We start from the raw sequence: 18,922 nt of genomic DNA, 5'->3' as shown, positions 1-18,922 counted from the left end.
GTAGACCCGGGGACAGCCCTAGTTTCTTACCCTAACCCTTTTAGTGGCTGTCAGGTAGACCCGGGGACAGCCCTAGTTTCTTACCCTAACCCTTTTAGAGGCTGTCAGGTAGACCTGGGGACAGCCCCAGTTTCTTACCCTAACCCTTGAAGTGGCTACCAGATACCTTCTTCATTTGCACAAGGGGCGACATTTAAGGCTGAGGAGTGAGTTTTACACCTCTCCATCTGCTACATATACATGTGAAGCATCTAGTCATGATTAAAATATATGCCATTTAGCAGTAGCTTTTATGTGCATACATTTTTTACCTACGGTTTGTCCCGGGAATCAAACCCACTATCCTGGCATTGCAAGAGCCATGCTCTTAATATAGGCTTCACTTAACAAGCCACAAGTTAACCAGCTTCATGATGCATTATGTAACATAACATTGGATTTTTCTAACTAATGTCTCCTCACGTCTCCTACCATCGTTAAAATCACACCACATATATTTAGTGACAGGGAACACTAATTAAGAGAGCATTCAATTGTTATGAAGTTAATTTAAAAAAGAGTTCAGTTCACACCATCAACATATTTAGTGTAGCATCTAACTATCTTTCTCTCCCTCTCTCACCCTTCCTCCACCCTCTCACACCCCCTCCCCTCTCTCTCTCTCTCCCCTTCTCTCTCTCTCTCACCCCCTTCTCTCTCTCTCACCCCCCTCTCTCTCTCTCACCCCCCTTCTCTCTCTCTCTTCTCTCTCTCTCTCTCACACCCCCTCTCTCTGTGTTTCTTTCTCTATCTCCCACATCCTCTCTCCATTTCTATAGTCAGAGGAGCAGTGGATGGGTATGTTGCCCTTTCTCTAGTGATTGAATTAGATGTGCAGTTGGCCTGCGGGATAACAAGGCCTGGCTGGCACAACACAGCACAACCCCCCTCTACTCTACTGCTCCAGACCTGCACACACACATACAGTATGCCCCCACACGCACAACACATATGCACACACATTATTATATAAAGGCTTTTTAGCTTGTCTCAAGTGGCCATAGCTAAACAAACTCAATACCCTCCCCTCCCCTAGCCCAGTACCCTCCCCTAGCCCAGCCCAGTACCCTCCCCTAGCCCAGTACCCTCCCCTCCCCCAGTACCATCCCCTCCCCTCCCCTAGTACCCTCTCCACGCCCGGCACCCTCCCCTCGCCCAGCACCCTCCCCTCCCCTCGCCCAGCACCCTCCCCTTGCCTAGCCCAGTACCATCCCCTCCCCTAGCCCAGTACCCTCGCCCAGCCCAGTACTCTCCCCTCCCCTCGCCCAGTACCCTCCCCTCCCCTCGCCCAGTACCCTCCACTATCCAAGTACCCTCCCCTCCCCTAGCCCAGTACCCTCCCCTCGCCTAGCCCAGTACCCTCGCCTAGCCCAGTACCCTCCCCTCGCCCAGCCCAGTACTCTCCCCTTGCCTAGTCCAGTACCCTCACCTCCCCTCGTCCAGTAACCTCTCCTCCCAGAGAGAGAGAGAGAGGGAGAGAGAGAGAGAGATACGGGGGCACCCAGGCCATCATTTGATTTTCAGGAAAGGCTTTACAATGTAGTAAAAAAGGTATATTCTAGGTAATAATGTTGTACTAATCTCATCAGGCATTTCTAAGTTATTTTCCTCAAGAATCAACTGGTATAGGCTTCAGCATTATTGAACAGCAGGTAATATTGCAGATTGCACCTTTAAGCCAGTGCCTGCTCTCCAGAACTCTAGTTCCAGTGACAAAGACAGAGTGTAACATACAGCATCTGTCATGGAGGTATTACGTCCTGTCTGTCAAACATCTGATCACATTATTACATCCCTCGTCATATTATGGAGTGTTGCTGCCCTCGTCTCTGTCCGTCACTGACCATAGGACTGTTTCCATTTGTGGAAATTAAAGCGTCCCACAGGGTCATTAATTCCAAACTTATGATAGTAATGCTGGGACTGTCTGGGAGAGGGGGTGGGTCTCACACACACACACACACACACACACACACACACACACACACACACACACACACACACACACACACACACACACACACACACACACATACACACACAGCATCAAATGCCCTGCAGGTATTGAAGTGAGAATTGCCAAACCAGAATATATCTATCCAGCCCATCAATCCAGGTCAGGGCACTGCGCTGTGTGTCCTGGTGTGGTGCAGTGTTAGGGATAGGTTTCCATCAGAGTGTGTGTGTGTGTGTGGGGAGGGGGGGGTGTTCGATCTGTGTGATTGCCTGCTGTGTAGAGAGAGACTAAGTTCCTGCATGGTGTTGTATGGGGTATTGGTGATGTCACTATAAAGGCTTCTGCATTGTGCTGTATGGGGTATTGGTGATGTCACTATAAAGGCTTCTGCATGATGCTGTATGGGTGGTTAGTGATGTCACTATAAAGGCTTCTGCATGGTGCTGTATGGGTGGTTGGTGATGTCACTATTAAGGCTTCTGCATGGTGCTGTATGGGTGGTTAATGATGTCACTATAAAGGCTTCTGCATGGTGCTGTATGGGTGGTTAATGATGTCACTATAAAGGCTTCTGCATGGTGCTGTATGGGCGGTTAATGATGTCACTATAAAGGCTTCTGCATGGTGCTGTATGGGTGGTTAATGATGTCACTATAAAGGCTTCTGCATGGTGCTGTACAACCCAGTGCATAAGCTCCCCTCAGGCCAATTATAGTCTGATAGCTGTATTCAGCAGGAACCATACATTAAGTCCGTTACTCTGCAGCTTATCACTGATGACACAGCAACATCTATATCATCACAACAAGACCAAACACACACTGGGAGCCCAGTCACTTACCTGACACTAATGTCATCACCCCGGACCCTAGGCTCTCTCTCTCTTTTGTGTGTGTGTGTGTGTGTGTGTGTGTGTGTGTGTGTGTGTGTGTGTGTGTGTGTGTGTGTGTGTGTGTGTGTGTGTGTGTGTGTGTGTGTGTGTGTGTGTGTGTGGAATGCCACAACATCTACTTAAAACTCAAAAGTAAAATGTCACTGAAAATGTAGTTGTACAGTATCTTCTTTACACTGGGATTACATACAACTCATCTCCTTCAAAACTGAAATTCAGCTCTGAGCAACGCGTCTTCACTGTGTTTTGATGGAAGCCAATGACGTAATAATCACCAACCATAATGGCCTTTTTTAACGATACTACCACTGACATTTTGTCTACTGTTAAACCACAAGTCAAACATTCTAAATTGTACACTTTCTTACTTCAATGTAGCCCATTCCAAACCCAGTAACCCATTCCAAACCCAGTCCAGACACCCTTGTGCTTCTAGTTCCGACAATGCAGTAATAACGAGCAAGTAATCTAACTAACAATTCCAAAAAAAACTACTGTCATACACAGTGTAAGGGGATAAAGAATATGTACATAAGGATATATGAATGAGTGATGGTACAGAGCAGCATAGGCAAGATACAGTAGATGATGAAAACAAACATGCTAGCAGTTCATTGTGCTCACAATAGCGCAACTCAATCTATAAAGCTGATCGATTTCTGAGTTCAGTCTGGAAAACTATAATTGGAAATCATTGGTATGGAGCTACACACGTAGAATAGAAATTGAATCTACCACCACAGAGGGGGGAAAAAAGCACCAAAGCCCTCAACATGCACTGATACTGTGCTCACTCAAAAAGCGTTCACTCCCTTGACGCCGATAAAATTATTGCCACTACAAACGCAGTTGAAATGAAAAGGAAGAGACTGAAAACAAAGATTTAACCCTGTTTTAACCTTGCCTATTTGAGCACACTGGGACTCAATAGACGTATAATAATTCAGTATTTAGCAGTGACAGAAATGGCATCTGGACAGTTGGCTCAGGTGGATGGAATGTGAACGAATCAAAGGCATGATGTCACGGTCGACTGCCCCTATCTCCCTTCTATCAATGTTTGTAGCATGTTCCTTAATTCCATTCTTTACATTTAGGTTGTGTGTATTATGTGTATTTTTGTCAATTGTTAGAAATTACTGCACTGTACAAGCATTTCACTACACTAGAGGTCGACCGATTAATCATGGCCGATTAATTAGGTCAGTTTTCAAGTTTTCATAACAATCGGTAATCTGCATTTTTGGACGCTGATTATGGCCGATTACATTGCACTCCACAAGGAGACTGCGTGGCAGGCTGACCACCTGTTACGCGAGTGCAGCAAGGAGCCAAGGTAAGTTGCTAGCTAGCATTAAACTTGTCTTATAAAAAACAATCTATCTTCACATAATCACTAGTTAACTACACATGGTTGATGATATTACTAGTTTAACTAGCTTGTCCTGCGTTGCAAATAATCAATGCGGTGGCTGTTAATTTATCATCAAATCTCAGCCTACTTCGACCAACGGGTGATGATTTAACAAAAGCGCATTCACAAAAAAGCACTGTCATTGCACCAATGTATCTAACCATAAACATCCATGCCTTTCTTAAAATCAATACACAAGTGTATATTTTTAAACCTGCATATTTAGTCAAAAGACATTCATGTTAGCAGGCAATATTAACTAGGGATATTGTGTCACTTCTCTTGCGTTCTGTGCAAGCAGTCAGGGTATATGCAGCAGATTGGGCTGCCTGGCTCGTTGCGAACTGTGTGAAGAAGACCATTTCTTTCTAACAAAGACCGTAATTAATTTGCCAGAATTTTACATAATTATGACATAACATTGAAGGTTGTGCAATGTAACAGCAATATTTAGACTTGGGGATGACACCTGTTCGATAAAATACATAAAGGTTCCGTATTTCTCTGAAAAAATAAACGTTTTGTTTTTTAAATGATAGTTTCGGATTTGACCATATTAATGACCTAAGGCTCGTATTTCTCTGTGTTATTATATTATAATTAAGTCTATGATTTGATATTTGATAGAGCAGTCTGACTGAGCGGTGGTAGGCAGCAGCAGGCTCATAAGCATTCATTCAAACAGCACTTTCCTGCATTTGCCAGCAGCTCTTTGCAATGCTTGAAGCACAGCGATGTTTATGACTTCAAGCCTATCAACTCCCGAGATTTGGCTGGCAATACTATAGTGCCTATAGGAACATAGGAACATCCAATAGTCAAAGTTATATGAAATACAAATGGTATAGAGAGATATAGTCCTATAATTCCTATAATAACTACAACCTAAAACTTCTTACCTGGGAATATTGAAGACTCGTGTTAAAAGGAACCACCAGCTTTCTCATGTTCTGAGCAAGGAACTTAAACTTTAGCTTTTTTACATGGCAAATATTGCACTTTTACTTTCTTCTCCAACACTGTGTTTTTGCATTATTTAAACCAAATACGTTTCATTATTTATTTGAGACTAAATTGATTTGTATTTCTGTATTATATTAAGTTAAAATAAGTGTTAATTCAGTATTGTTGTAGTTGTCATTATTACAAATATATATATAAAAATCGGCCGATTAATCGTTTGCGGCTTTTTTTTGGGTCCTCCAATAATCGGTATCTGCGTTGAAAAATCATAATCGGTCGACCTCTACATTACACCGCAATAACATCTGCATGTGACAATAAAATTAGATTCGATTTTGCGCCCTCACTCACAGTCACTGAAATGACCTAAGTCACACAGAACATACTTTCACACACACACGCACATCATTGGGACACACACGTGAGGGCGCATGCACACACACACGAGTGCACACACACACACACACACCCATTGGGACTCACGAGTGAACGCGGGGACACACACACACACCATTCCTTTTCAGAGGAACAGTCTGTCCAGCTAATGTGAGGTAATCAATGATCTCACTATCAGAGCCTTTGGATTTAAATAAAACCCTTTCACTGATATCCTGTTGCCTGGAAACACAATAGGACGCCGTGATAAAAGGTTAACTCGCCAGCAGCCATCAGCCTCTGAAACCTCTTTGGAACACCACTCTGTATGGTACATCAGTTTCACCCACAGTGCACTCGATGCATTGGTTGTCAATTATAGTAAGACGGTCTCCAGCATGTACATGTTCATACACTCTGTCAGCCTGTCACAAAGAACCCCAAATGGGGTTACGAGGGTGTACATGTAGGTAAACACCACAGATATTTGAATGTGTGTTTTTGTCTTATGGCGTTTTCTAAAGCCTCTTAGCTAATGCAGACTAGGTGTGCTTCCGAAAATGGCACCCTTTTCCCTTTATAGTGCACAACTTTTGACTTTGACCGATAGGGAATTAGGTGCCATTTGGGACACAGCCTAGAGCAGCATTGTCACGTTCTGACCATCGTTCGTATGTGTTTTCCTTGTTTTAGTGTTGGTCAGGACGTGAGCTGGGTGGGCATTCTATGTTGTGTGTCTGGTTTGTCTATTTCTATGTTTGGCCTGATATGGTTCTCAATCAGAGGCAGGTGTTAGTCATTGTCTCTGATTGGGAACCATATTTAGGTAGCCTGTTTTGTGTTGGGTTTTGTGGGTGATTGTCCTTATTGTCCTTGTTCCTGTCTCTGTGTTAGTTTACACTAGTATAGGCTGTTTCGGTTTTCGTTACGTTCTTTGTTTTTGTAGTGTTGAATATTGATTCGTGTTTTACGTTTGTTCATTAAACATGGATTGCAATCTACACGCCGCATTTTGGTCCGACTCTCCTTCACACCTAGAAAACCGTTACAGAATCACCCACCACAACGGGACCAAGTGGCGTGTTAACAGGCAACAGCAACAGTGGGAGGAAATCCTAAACGGAGAAGGACCCTGGGCTCAGCCTGGAGAATATCGCCGCCCCAAAGAAGAACTGGAGGCGGCGAAAGCGGAGAGGCGCCGGTATGAGGAGGCAACACGGTGACTCGGAAGGAAGCCTGAGAGTCAGCCCCAAAAATTTTTGGGGGCTCAGGGAGAGTGTGGCAGAGTCAGGAGTCAGACCTGAGCCAACTCTCCCTGTTTATCGTGAGGAGCCAAGGAGGAGACCAGAACCAGAGCCGGTGTTGGAGGTGAGCGAAGCAGAGACTGTGAAGGAGTTAATGGGGAAATTGGAGGAGAGAGAAATGAGGGAGTTGCTGTGTTGGTGCTTTTTGCATGGAATTCGCCCGACGGAACGTGTCGGGGATTTGATGGCACCTGGGTCAGCGCTCCATACTCGTCCTGAGGTGCGTGTTAGTCGGCTGGTGAAGTTGGTGCCAGCCTCACGCACCAGGCCTCCTGTGCACATCCCTAGCCTTGCACGTCCTGTGCCAGCACTGCTCTCAAGATCTCCAGTACGCCTTCACGGTCTAGCCCATCCTGTGCCACCTCCACACACCAACCCTCCGGTGGCAGCTCCCCGCACCAGGCTTCCTGTGCGTGTTCTCGGCCCAGTACCACCAGTGCCAGCACCACGCATCAGGCCTACAGTGCGCCTCGCCTCTCCAGCGCTGCAGGAGTCTCCCGTCTATCTAGTCTGCATGGAGCAGCCAGAGCTGCCAGTCTGCATGGAGCAGCCAGAGCTGCCAGTCTGCATGGAGCAGCCAGAGCTGTCAGTCTGCATGGAGCAGCCAGAGCTGTCAGTCTGCATGGAGCAGCCAGAGATGTCAGTCTGCATGGAGCAGCCAGAGCTGTCAGTCTGCATGGAGCAGCCAGAGCTGTCAGTCTGCATGGAGCAGCCAGAGCTGCCAGTCTGCATGGAGCAGCCAGAGCTGCCAGTCCGCATGGAGCAGCCAGAGCTGCCAGTCCGCATGGAGCAGCCAGTGCTGCCAGTCTGCATGGAGCAGCCAGAGCTGGTCTGCATGGAGCAGCCAGAGCTGTCAGTCTGCATGGAGCAGCCAGAGCTGTCAGTCTGCATGGAGCAGCCAGAGCTGTCAGTCTGCATGGAGCAGCCAGAGCTGTCAGTCTGCATGGAGCAGCCAGAGCTGCCAGTCTGCATGGAGCAGCCAGAGCTGCCAGTCTGCATGGAGCAGCCAGAGCTGCCAGTCTGCATGGAGCAGCCAGAGCTGCCAGTCTGCATGGAGCAGCCAGAGCTGCCAGTCTGCATGGAGCAGCCAGAGCTGCCAGTCTGTATGGAGCAGCCAGAGTGTCAGTCTGCATGGAGCAGCCAGAGATGTCAGTCTGCATGGAGCAGCCAGAGATGTCAGTCTGCAAGGAGCTGCCAGTCTGCAAGGAGCTGCCAGTCTGCAAGGAGCAGCCAGAGCTGCCAGTCTGCATGGAGCAGCCAGAACTGTCAGTCTGCATGGAGCAGCCAGAGCTGCCAGTCTGCATGGAGCAGCCAGAGCTGTCAGTCTGCAAGGAGCTGCCAGTCTGCAAGGAGCTGCCAGTCTGCAAGGAGCTGCCAGTCTGCAAGGAGCTGTCAGTCTGCAAGGAGCTTCCAGTCTGCACGGAGCTGTCAGTCTGCAAGGAGCTGTCAGTCTGCAAGGAGCTGCCAGTCTGCACGGAGCTGCCAGTCTGCAAGGAGCTGCCAGTCTGTAAGGAGCTTCCAGTCTGCAAGGAGCTGCCAGTCTGCACGGAGCCGCCAGAGCTGCCAGTCTGTAAGAAGCCGCCAGAGCTGTCAGCCTATATGGAGCAGCCAGAGCCGCCAGTCAGCGTGGAGCAGCCAGAGCCGCCAGTCAGCATGGAACAACCAGATCAGTCAGTCTGCCATGATCCGCCAGTCAGCCAGACTCTTCCAGATCTGCCAATCAGCCAGACTCTTCCAGATCCGCCAGTCAGCCAGACTCTTCCAGATCCGTCAGTCAGCCAGACTCTTCCAGATCTGCCAGTCAACCAGACTCTTTCAGATCCGCCAGTCAGCCAGACTCTTCCAGATCTGCCAGTCAACCAGACTCTTCCAGATCCGTTAGTCAGCCAGACTCTTCCAGATCTGCCAGTCAACCAGACTCTTCCAGATCTGCCAGTCAACCAGACTCTTCCAGATCTGCCAGTCAACCAGACTCTTCCAGATCCGCCAGTCAACCAGACTCTTCAGATCCGCCAGTCAACCAGACTCTTCCAGATCTGCCAGTCAACCAGACTCTTCCAGATCTGTCAGTCAGCCAGACTCTTCCAGATCCACCAGTCAGCCAGACTCTTCCAGATCCACCAGTCAGCCAGACTCTTCCAGATCCGCCAGTCAACCAGACTCTTCCAGATCCGCCAGTCAACCAGACTCTTCCAGATCCGCCAGTCAGCCAGACTCTTCCAGATCTGCCAGTCAACCGGACTCTTCCAGATCCGCCAGTCAACCAGACTCTTCCAGTGCCGCCAGTCTGCCCTGCGCCGCCAGTGCCGCCAGTCTGCCCAGCGCCGCCAGTGCCGCCAGTCTGCCTAGTGCTGTCAGTGCCACCTGTCTGCCCAGCGCCGTCAGTGCCGCCAGTCTGCCCAGTGCCGCTAGTCTGCCCAGCGCCACCAGTGCCGTCAGTCTGCCCAACCCTGCCAGTGCCGTCAGTCTGCCCAGCGCCGCCAGTGCCGTCAGTCTGCCCAGCGCCGCCAGTGCCGTCAGTCTGCCCAGCGCCGCCAGTGCCGTCAGTCTGCCCAGCGCCGCCAGTGCCGTCAGTCTGCCCAGCGCCGCCAGTCTGTCCAGCGCCGCAAGTTCCGCCAGTCTGCCAGGATCAGTTAGATCCGCCAGCCAGCCAGGATCCGCCAGTCTGCCAGGATCCGCCAGTCAGCCAGGATCTGCCAGAACTGCCAGAACTGCCAGGATCCGCCAGTCTGCCAGGATTCGCCATTCAGCCAGGATCTGCCAGGATCTGCCGGAACCACCAGCCAGCCAGGATCTGCTAGATCCATCAACCTGCCGGAGCTTCCTTTCAGTCCTGAGCTTCCTCTCAGTCCTGAGCTTCCTCTCAGTCCTGAGCTTCCTCTTGAGCTTCCCCTCAGTCCTGAGCTTCCCCTCAGTCCCGAGCTACCCCTCAGTCCTGAGCTACCTCAGTCCGGAGCTGCCCCTCAGTCCAGTGGGGTCCGTTGTTAGGTTTCCTAGGCCAAGGTTAGCGGCGAGGGTCGCCACTCAAGGGACGCTAAGGAGGTGGACTAAGACAATTATGGAGTGGGGTCCACGTCCAGCGCCAGAGCCGCCACCGCGGACAGATGCCGATGCCCACCCAGACCCTCCCCTATAGGTTTAGGTTGTGCGTTCGGAGTCCGCACCTTGGGGGGGTACTGTCACGTTCTGACCATCGTTCGTATGTGTTTTCCTTGTTTTAGTGTTGGTCAGGACGTGAGCTGGGTGGGCATTCTATGTTGTGTGTCTGGTTTGTCTATTTCTATGTTTGGCCTGATATGGTTCTCAATCAGAGGCAGGTGTTAGTCATTGTCTCTGATTGGGAACCATATTTAGGTAGCCTGTTTTGTGTTTGGTTTTGTGGGTGATTGTCCTTAGTGTCCTTGTTCCTGTCTCTGTGTCAGTTTACACTAGTATAGGCTGTTTCGGTTTTCGTTACGTTCTTTGTTTTTGTAGTGTTGAATATTGATTTGTGTTTTACGTTTGTTCATTAAACATGGATCGCAATCTACACGCCGCATTTTGGTCCGATTCTCCTTCACACCTAGAAAACCGTTACAAGCATTGATATTTCTAGCCATGCCTTTAGATATTCTCTAACATGGTTTAACATCTTTCATTATGGAGCATTTCCTGAGAGGACGGACCAGGGTTAGGATGTCAGTAGCTATACAGTGCCTTCAAAAAGTATTCATACCCTTTGACTTATTCCAAATTTGCTTTTGTTACTGTAAGGTATGCGTAACTGGCTGCAGGGAAGTCAGCCACAGAGAGAGCAGAATTGGGTAGCCAAACGGAGCCCCTTTATTACGGTGAACAGACACACGGCACTAAGAACAATAAACAAATACGGGTTGACATAACCCGGCGCAAACTTGTCTGACGTGCACATACACGTAACAACAAACAATTCCACACACAGACATGGAGGGAACAGAGGGTTAAATACACATCAAATAATGAGGGAATGTAAACCATGTGTGCAGGAAAACAAGACAAACCAAATGGAAAATGAAAAGTGGATCGGCGATGGCTAGAAGACCGGTGACGTCGACGGCCGAACGCCGCCGGAACAAGGAGCAGAACCGACTTCAGCGGATGTCGTGACAGTTACAGCCTGAATTCAAAATTGATTCAAATACACACAACACACCAAAATGTGTATTAAGGCGCTGCATCTAAGTGCTAGAGAGAGCACTAAGTGCTAGAGAGAGCACACCGACCCTGGTTCGATTCCAGGCTGTATCACAACCGGCCGTGATTGGGAGTCCCATAGGGTAGCACACAATTGGCCCAGCGTCGTCGGGGTTAGGGTTTGACCGGGGTAGGCCGTCATTGTAAATAACAATTTGCCTAGTTAAATAAAGGTTATATCAAAATAAATAAAAATTATGTGACTTGTTAAGCACATTTTTAATCATATTTAGGCTTGCAATAACATAGGGGTTGAATACTTATTGACTCAAGACATTTCAGCTTTTCATTTTTCATTAATTTGTACAAATTTCTAACAACATAATTCCTCTTTGACATTATGGAGTATTGTGTATAGACCAGTGACACAAAATCTCAGGCTGTAAAACAACAAAATGTGGAAAAAGTCAAGGGGTGTGAATACTTTCTGAAGGCACTGTCATCCACTAACAACAAATCTACACTCCAGGATGCATGATACTTCATTAATGGTCAATATTCATACATGGCTGTAGCTATAAGATCTTAACAATCTTATTTCAATTAATTAAATAGAAGATTATAAAGATTACATTTACCTATATAAAATTAACTGAACGTTTCATTAAACCTCTGTATTTAGGACTAGAAAATATAAAATTCTTCTCACCTCCCGCCTGTGAATAATAATTTCTCCCCGAGCCCCGCTACAGATGAGGAGATAAATATTAAAGGAGATTATAATCAAAGTGCTCTTGAGTTGTTCTTGAGTTGCTTTACCGTCGATTAGTTTCCTGCCCGGATACAGGAGGGAAAGAATAACATAACGGATACAGCTGAGGGAACGAATAAGACAGGAGAGTGATATCACATTCTGTAATGTACTCGTTACTAATTACAGTACTGTTATTGAGCTTGCCATAGAATCATGTTGTTTTGATTGCTTTTCCACTGCGATGACATATGCTTCTGTTATACTTACAAAGCTCCAAAACCTCTGCATTTCTGCTAGTTCTCAACATTTCTGTAGAGTATTGAGATGTATGGTTTTTGAACACATTCACTTGTGGAGAAATTGAAAGAATGTTGTACGACATCGCTTCCTCAACTACCAAGCCTTGGGGGTCCTATATCTATCCTTGTGTATTTCATTCCACTGCTAAACCAATTGGCCTATCGCACCAATAACGAGTGTACTATTCTACTCTACTCTACTCTACTCTACTCTACTCTACTCTACTATATGGAGATATTGCTGATAAAAGGGTCCGTGTCTGTGCAGATGTTGGGAAAGTGACAGGGTGCATCCAAAATGGCACCCTTATTCCTTATATAGTGCACTACTTCTGATGAGATCCTGATGGGCTCTGGCCAAAAGTAGGGCACTTTATAGGGAATAGGGTGCATTTAGATGTTGGCAGAGTGACAGTGTTCTGTAGCTACCTTCACATAGAGTTGTTGGAACTCGTCCAGATTGAGTCGTCCACTGGGGCAGTCTTTGAGGAAGCCTTTGTACCACTGTTTCAGCTCGTGCTCGTTAAATTCTGTGCTCTTTACCAGATCCTCCATCACCTCTGGGGTCAGCTTGCTGTTTTTCGCTCCCATTTTATCTGTAAAAGAATGGCAGGAGAATTATTTTAGAATGTCAGAGGAAGAAAAAGTAATGGGACATTATTTTTTGAGAATGTCTGGATGGAAAGAAAGAATGGTGCCTGATTACTTTGGAAAGTATGCAAAGAATGAATGGAACACATTCTTTTTCTATCAGAACAGGTTAAATACCTGTGGCAGTCTGGACTAACAGTGACAGAAATCTCTAAAAGGTATCAGCAAAGTCATTCATCAGGCTTGAATTGAAGAAAGGAGAATTTTCTAGCACGGGTAATTATATTCTAAACAGCTGTAGCTAAAAATAGCTGTAATGTATAATAAATCCCCTCAATCCAATGAATTATGTGATATTTAGGGCAAAGTAATAATGTTGAACACTATGTGTGGATTTATATACCATGTCTCTATTTGGCTACACCAGGAACGATAAAACACAGATGATCGAAGAATATTCCTGGATAGCTTTGATGATTGTCTTATGTTTTAAGACGTTGACACATTGATAGATCTTACGAGCACTAGGGAGTGGCCTACCTCCCCTTAGCTGGCTGCTACACCAACGCATATTGTATAATTAAAACAAAAATAAAGCCATGGTTGGCTGGAAATAAAGTATATACCATCACTTCTGCTCCACCTAAGTATCTACAATCACTCAACAACAAACAGGCACCAGGTCAGACCACTGGAGATTGAACTAGCAAACGAGTCTGTATCCAACAGCAATTCCTTGAGGTTGTTAGGCTAAGTGTCCCAGGTTGTTTGTTTTATTGTGATCTGATGCCATAATTGTGACTCTGTGTCTAATTTCCCTTTCGGCCCACTTTGCTTAGCCTTAGGGCAAGGGAGATTGGGCTATCTCCTTTTCTTAGCCTTAGCCCTATCTCATTTGCTTAGCCTTAGCCCTATCTCCTTTGCTTAGCCTTAGTCCTATCTCCTCTGCTTGGCCTTAGCCCTATCTCCTTTGCTTAGCCTTAGCCCTATCTCCTCTGCTTAGCCTTAGCCCTATCTCCTTTGCTTAGCCTTAGCCCTATCTCCTTTGCTTAGCCTTAGCCCTATCTCCACAGCCTGCAGGTGTTTGCACCCCAGCCTCTGTATCCAGCCCAGCTCACACTGCTACACACACACACACACACTGCTACACACACACACACACACACACACACACACACACACACACACACACACACACACACACACACACACACACACAAACAAACACTGCTTCTAATTCAGCCAGATTAGTTCATTAAGCACTCTGTCATTAGTATAATGAGCATGCCAAACGAACCAATGCTACAATGTGACTTTTACCATTTAGAAAATCTGGCCCCTCTCTCTAGTCACCAATGCTCTCACTGAATCACAAAAGGTCCCGAGCAGAGAAAGCAGATCTGAAATCTGGAGATTTTATTGTCAATGTGTAATGGTTGTGTAATTCTTAGTACGCTAGATTCATGTAAAAGGGGGAAAGAGCTAAAATTAATTCTGCTCGTATTAAACAATGAGAGATTATATGATACCATCGGAAAGGCCATATCAATTAATTAGGTGCATCCTATAGCAAACAAACGACTAGCACTTTAAAGGGTCAATTCTATTGTTTCTGATTGAATTATCACAGATATGACGAAGAGTATTCTCTATAATACATTGCAGATGATGATTTAATTACAGGCAGCATTTTAACTTTGTCTATGCTAAGGGGAAAACAACCACAGAAAAAATGATTATTCATCCAACACCGAACGCTTAATAACACAGAGTTCCGAATGAAAAATTATTTAATTTAATTTAATGGTTTAGAGATAAAACCCAATGCGAGACAATCACAATCACATTGCCATCACCAAAAACAATGATAGAGATTGCGAGCTAGCCACAGAACAAAACTGAATAACAATGGTGTGACATCACCAATAGAATACCTAGCCTAGTGCAAGGCGAGGCCTCAGATTGCCTGATAAATTAACTGGATGTCAGCCTCTCTGATCTATGGAGTGCAGTAGATAGATGCTCTTTGTCCTTGGAGATTACCTCAGCGTACAATGGCCTAGTCCCTTGAGATGTAGAGGGTACACTCACTATCACCTGCGCCTTGGCTCGCACTGACGAGCGGGGCAAAACAACCCTGATGTCAAGTCTCATACACTTTCATTGTAGTGAGTGAGGTAGCTATGATACAAATACTCTGTTCCATGTCCCATACTCTTTCATTGTACTGAGGAAGCAGCATGAGCCAGAACGAGAGAGTTAATTACACTGAACAAAAATATAAACGCAACATGTAAAGAGTTGGTCCCATGTTTCATGAGCTGAAATAAAAGATACAAGAAATGTTCCATAAGCACAAAAAGCTAACACTAGATACTAACTGGTTTTCTGATCCACGCCCCTACCTTTTTTTAAAAAGGTATCTGTGACTAACAGATGCATAACTGTATTCCAGTCATGTAAAATCCATAGATTAGGGCCTAATGAATTTATTTAATATTGACTGATTTCCTTGTATCAACTGTAACTAATTACAGTTGTTTTAATTGTTGCATGTTGCGTTAATATTTTTGTTCAGTGTGTATAATGTGAATTAATTACTGTGATATATTCTATTTAATGCTGACCCAAGTGATTCTTAGCCTCAACGGACAAGGCTTCAGTGAACGCCAAGGTAGCGATTGTTAGGCTACATCAAAGGACCATCACCAGACCCCTTGACATTTTTTATGTCATGGACACATTTGCAGTTCTGACAAGCACATACTGATTGCCTTCCCCAAAAACAACTCTATCATGTTCTTCTTGTGGTTCTTAGAATAACTGAAGAAGACATTCCACTTACTCTATTTCTGGAACTTTCATGTCATGGAATGAGATTGTACTCTAATGACAAATCATCAAAATGAACAGATATCAACTCTTAAGTACACCTTCTGAGTACCCAAAGTAGTGGAGGTAGTTTGGAGAACTGTGTTCTCATGATGCCATGGCTATGCTTTAGCTCAGTGGGCTATAAATCTGGCGATGGTATAGGCCTAGTAAAGGCTGGGGGGGGATAGTTCTCATTTCCATCCAGCCATTACTGTCTCCATGCCTCTAATGTCAATTATCTCTGGATCCTTATTAACTAGGGCACAAGAGGACTGAACACCAACACACACAGGACCACACTATGAACACACACACACAGGACCACACTATGAACACACACACACACACACACACACACACACACACACACACACACACACACACACACACACACACACACACACACACACACACACACACACACACACACACACACACAGGACCATGTTATGAACATACACACCACACTCCTGACCCACCATTGCAGCAAACCAGTGAACATGCTGACAGTGATAGTCAAAGCACATCTCCAGAAGAAGTTGTGTTGTTGTTAGCATAGAGTTACCCATAAGGCAAACATCCAGGGATAGATGGTGCTGTGTTCTCGAAGCAAGCAGTAGCCTATGTTCTGAGACATATAAACTGGTGACATTTTCCTTGTCACAATACGTGCCGTCACTCTCAATGAACTATGGGCCTCAAGACAGCAGCAGCACCAGACAGATCAGTCCCATGTGAGCAATGATGAGCATGTATAATCCACTACCGGGCTACTCCACTCAGAGGTGTGACACTTTAAAAGATCTTCCATTCACACAATAGTGGAGGAGCAGAGTACAGACTGCTCCAAGAGGTGCACCTGTATGCCCCAGTCTCATGTTTTGCATAGCACTCGAACACAGCACCGTTGTCAAGAGACTTAGGCGGCAGAGTAGGCTTTACGCTGATGATGAAAACGTCTGTATTGCTTCCCTACAGGTCCATTTCAGAGCAGCAGCATCATCATCAGATGCTCAAGGGCACATTGGCAGATTTCTTATCTAGTCAACTCAGGGATTCAAACCAGCAACCTTTTGGTTACTGGCTAAACTCCACTAACCAAAGTATATGGGTGTTAAATGCAATGTAAAGGTGAATGGAGGGAGGAGTAGAAGAGATGGGGCGGCAGGTAGCCTAGTGGTTAAGATCATTGAGCCAGTAACCGAAAGGTCGCAAGTTTGAATCCTCGACTAGGTGAAAAATCTGTCGATGTGCCCTTGAGCTCCTGTAAGTCTGCTAAATGACTCAAATTTAAATGTAATGATGTGAAGGAGAAGAGATCATGTGAAGAATAAAAAATGGAAATTGCAAGTCAGTTAAGAACAAATTCTTATTTACAATGATGGCCTACCGAGGAACAGTGGGTTAACTGTCTTGTTCAGGGGCAGAACGACAGATTTTTAGCTTGTCAGCTCGGGGATTCGATCCAGCCACCTTTCGGTTACTGGCCCAAAGCTCAACCACTAGGCTACCTGCCACCCCAAAAGGAAATGCTTTGACTTGACAATGACTAATTCCAGGAAAATCAGAGTCTGAATCTACTGCTGCAGTCGTGTTAGTGATGACAAAAGACCCAGATAGTGCCACTCGGTCACAAAGAAGTCTGTCTGCAGTGCATTGCAGAGGGCAGCATGCTGTCATCCACTCAGTACACTGAGACAGGGCCAAATAGATACATACAGTACATGTTTCTAAGGATCTTGGGCAGCCTCTTGGTACATTTGGTCATTTAGCAGATGCTCTTATCCAGAGAGACTTACAGGAGCAATTATGGTTAAGTGCCTTGCTCAAGGGCACATTGGCAGATTTCTTACCTAGTCAACTCAGGGATTCAAACCAGCAACCTTTTAGTTACTGGCTAAACTCCACTAACCAAGGTATAGTCATCAGCTGATTCTCTAATATGAACTAATAGTCCTCCTCTCTCTGTACACTGACCAGCCACATTATGTAACAGCATGTCCCTTTTCCATCATTTTCCAATAGAGAATGACCTTGAGAGTCAAAATCCAGCAAAGTACAACATACATTAACACATGCTCAGATCTATACATACAAGCACTATCGATGACATATTTAATACGCACTGCAAATCTTGCAATCATGATTTCTTAGCACTACCACAACAAAGAGCATGGTTTTAAGAAAATATATCAGTCTACGATGAAAGGACATACGATATAAAACAAATCTACATTTAAAAGTCAGTTTTCAGTTTTGGGATTATTTCTATCATTATTTCACCATGCCACGCATGCATTTGTTTCTAAACTAGCATCGCCCGGCAAATCAAATGGTTCCATCCTTGCAGCCAAACCAGCGCGAGCCCAGTCAGGGTGAGCGCATACAAACGTGCCAGAAGCGAGGCAGCATCCCCTAAGCACTACATCAGAACCACAACAGAGGAAAGAAAGCTCAGAGAAAAATGCCACATTACAACTGCATTTTAAAATGTCATATATTGCATTTGGAAAATGAATGAAAACAACACCACACATTAACTGTATCTATTGACATGTAGCCTGTTTCTAGTTGTAGGCTACTCTTGATACTTTTGTTTTTGAAAAATCCACCAGTGAAGTAGGCTAAACCACTCCCGCCCCATTCAGTACCAGGCTATTTGTTTGGGAAACAAAGAGCCATAACTGACATTATTGTTTTCTGTATTCTCTTAATAAATATATTATATGATTTGCAGTCCTGCTGTTGATCCATTATGATATAGCCTCTTAAGAAGATTGAGATATGCTTCCCCAATGTAAAATTACATCTAGCCTAACCTAATTAATTAATACAACTGTATTTGGCTGTAGTATAATGTATCTAGCAATGACTTATAAAGCTTATCTTTACAAATGATAATTGAATAGAGGGAAAGTTTCACTATGCATTTTACTGTAATCCACAATAAATAAAAAAACATATTTACCTTGCAAGAGTGCGAAGTTAACTGGTCTTTGCTCTCTTCTTCAGAGTAGGTTATATGTGCGGACAGAGACTATTAGTCAAACGTCTTGTCGAGGCTTGTGGTGACGTTTTCTTGGGAAGAAATGAGCCTCGTCGAAAATCACTGATGCAGTTCCAAGGGTTCTGCAAGTAAGTAGGACCGTCCACACGCACACACACACACGCTCGCTGAGGACACAATGAAGCGCAGCGTCAGACTGTGCGTATCACGACTCTCTCTCTCCCTGTCGCCCTCACACAGAGTGGTTGATGCCAGGCATGCAATGGACCACTGTTTTGGTGGGGTGTTTTTTGAGTTTGCG

The 18,922-nt window shown here is 45.5% G+C and overlaps 1 protein-coding gene across 1 annotated transcript in view; it reads right to left on the bottom strand.

The window, feature by feature from the left end:
• The window catches only part of LOC112217865 (visinin-like protein 1), a 38,248-nt gene extending 19,370 nt beyond the window's left edge, over positions 1 to 18,878 (bottom strand). The window contains exons 1-2 of the mRNA XM_024378461.1: positions 18,583 to 18,878; positions 12,579 to 12,745 (exon numbers count right to left, since the gene is read on the bottom strand). Of these exons, the coding sequence (XP_024234229.1) occupies positions 12,579 to 12,740 (162 nt within the window). The 5' untranslated portion in view covers positions 12,741 to 12,745; positions 18,583 to 18,878. The remainder of the gene's footprint in view (positions 1 to 12,578; positions 12,746 to 18,582) is intronic.
• Between the last annotated feature and the right edge of the window lie 44 nt (positions 18,879 to 18,922).

This window comes from Oncorhynchus tshawytscha, linkage group LG18, assembly GCF_018296145.1.
Source record: "Oncorhynchus tshawytscha isolate Ot180627B linkage group LG18, Otsh_v2.0, whole genome shotgun sequence".
Classification (NCBI taxonomy): domain Eukaryota; kingdom Metazoa; phylum Chordata; class Actinopteri; order Salmoniformes; family Salmonidae; genus Oncorhynchus; species Oncorhynchus tshawytscha.
The sequence above is the reverse complement of the archived record's forward strand: the minus strand, read 5'-3'. Positions and strand labels throughout refer to the sequence as shown.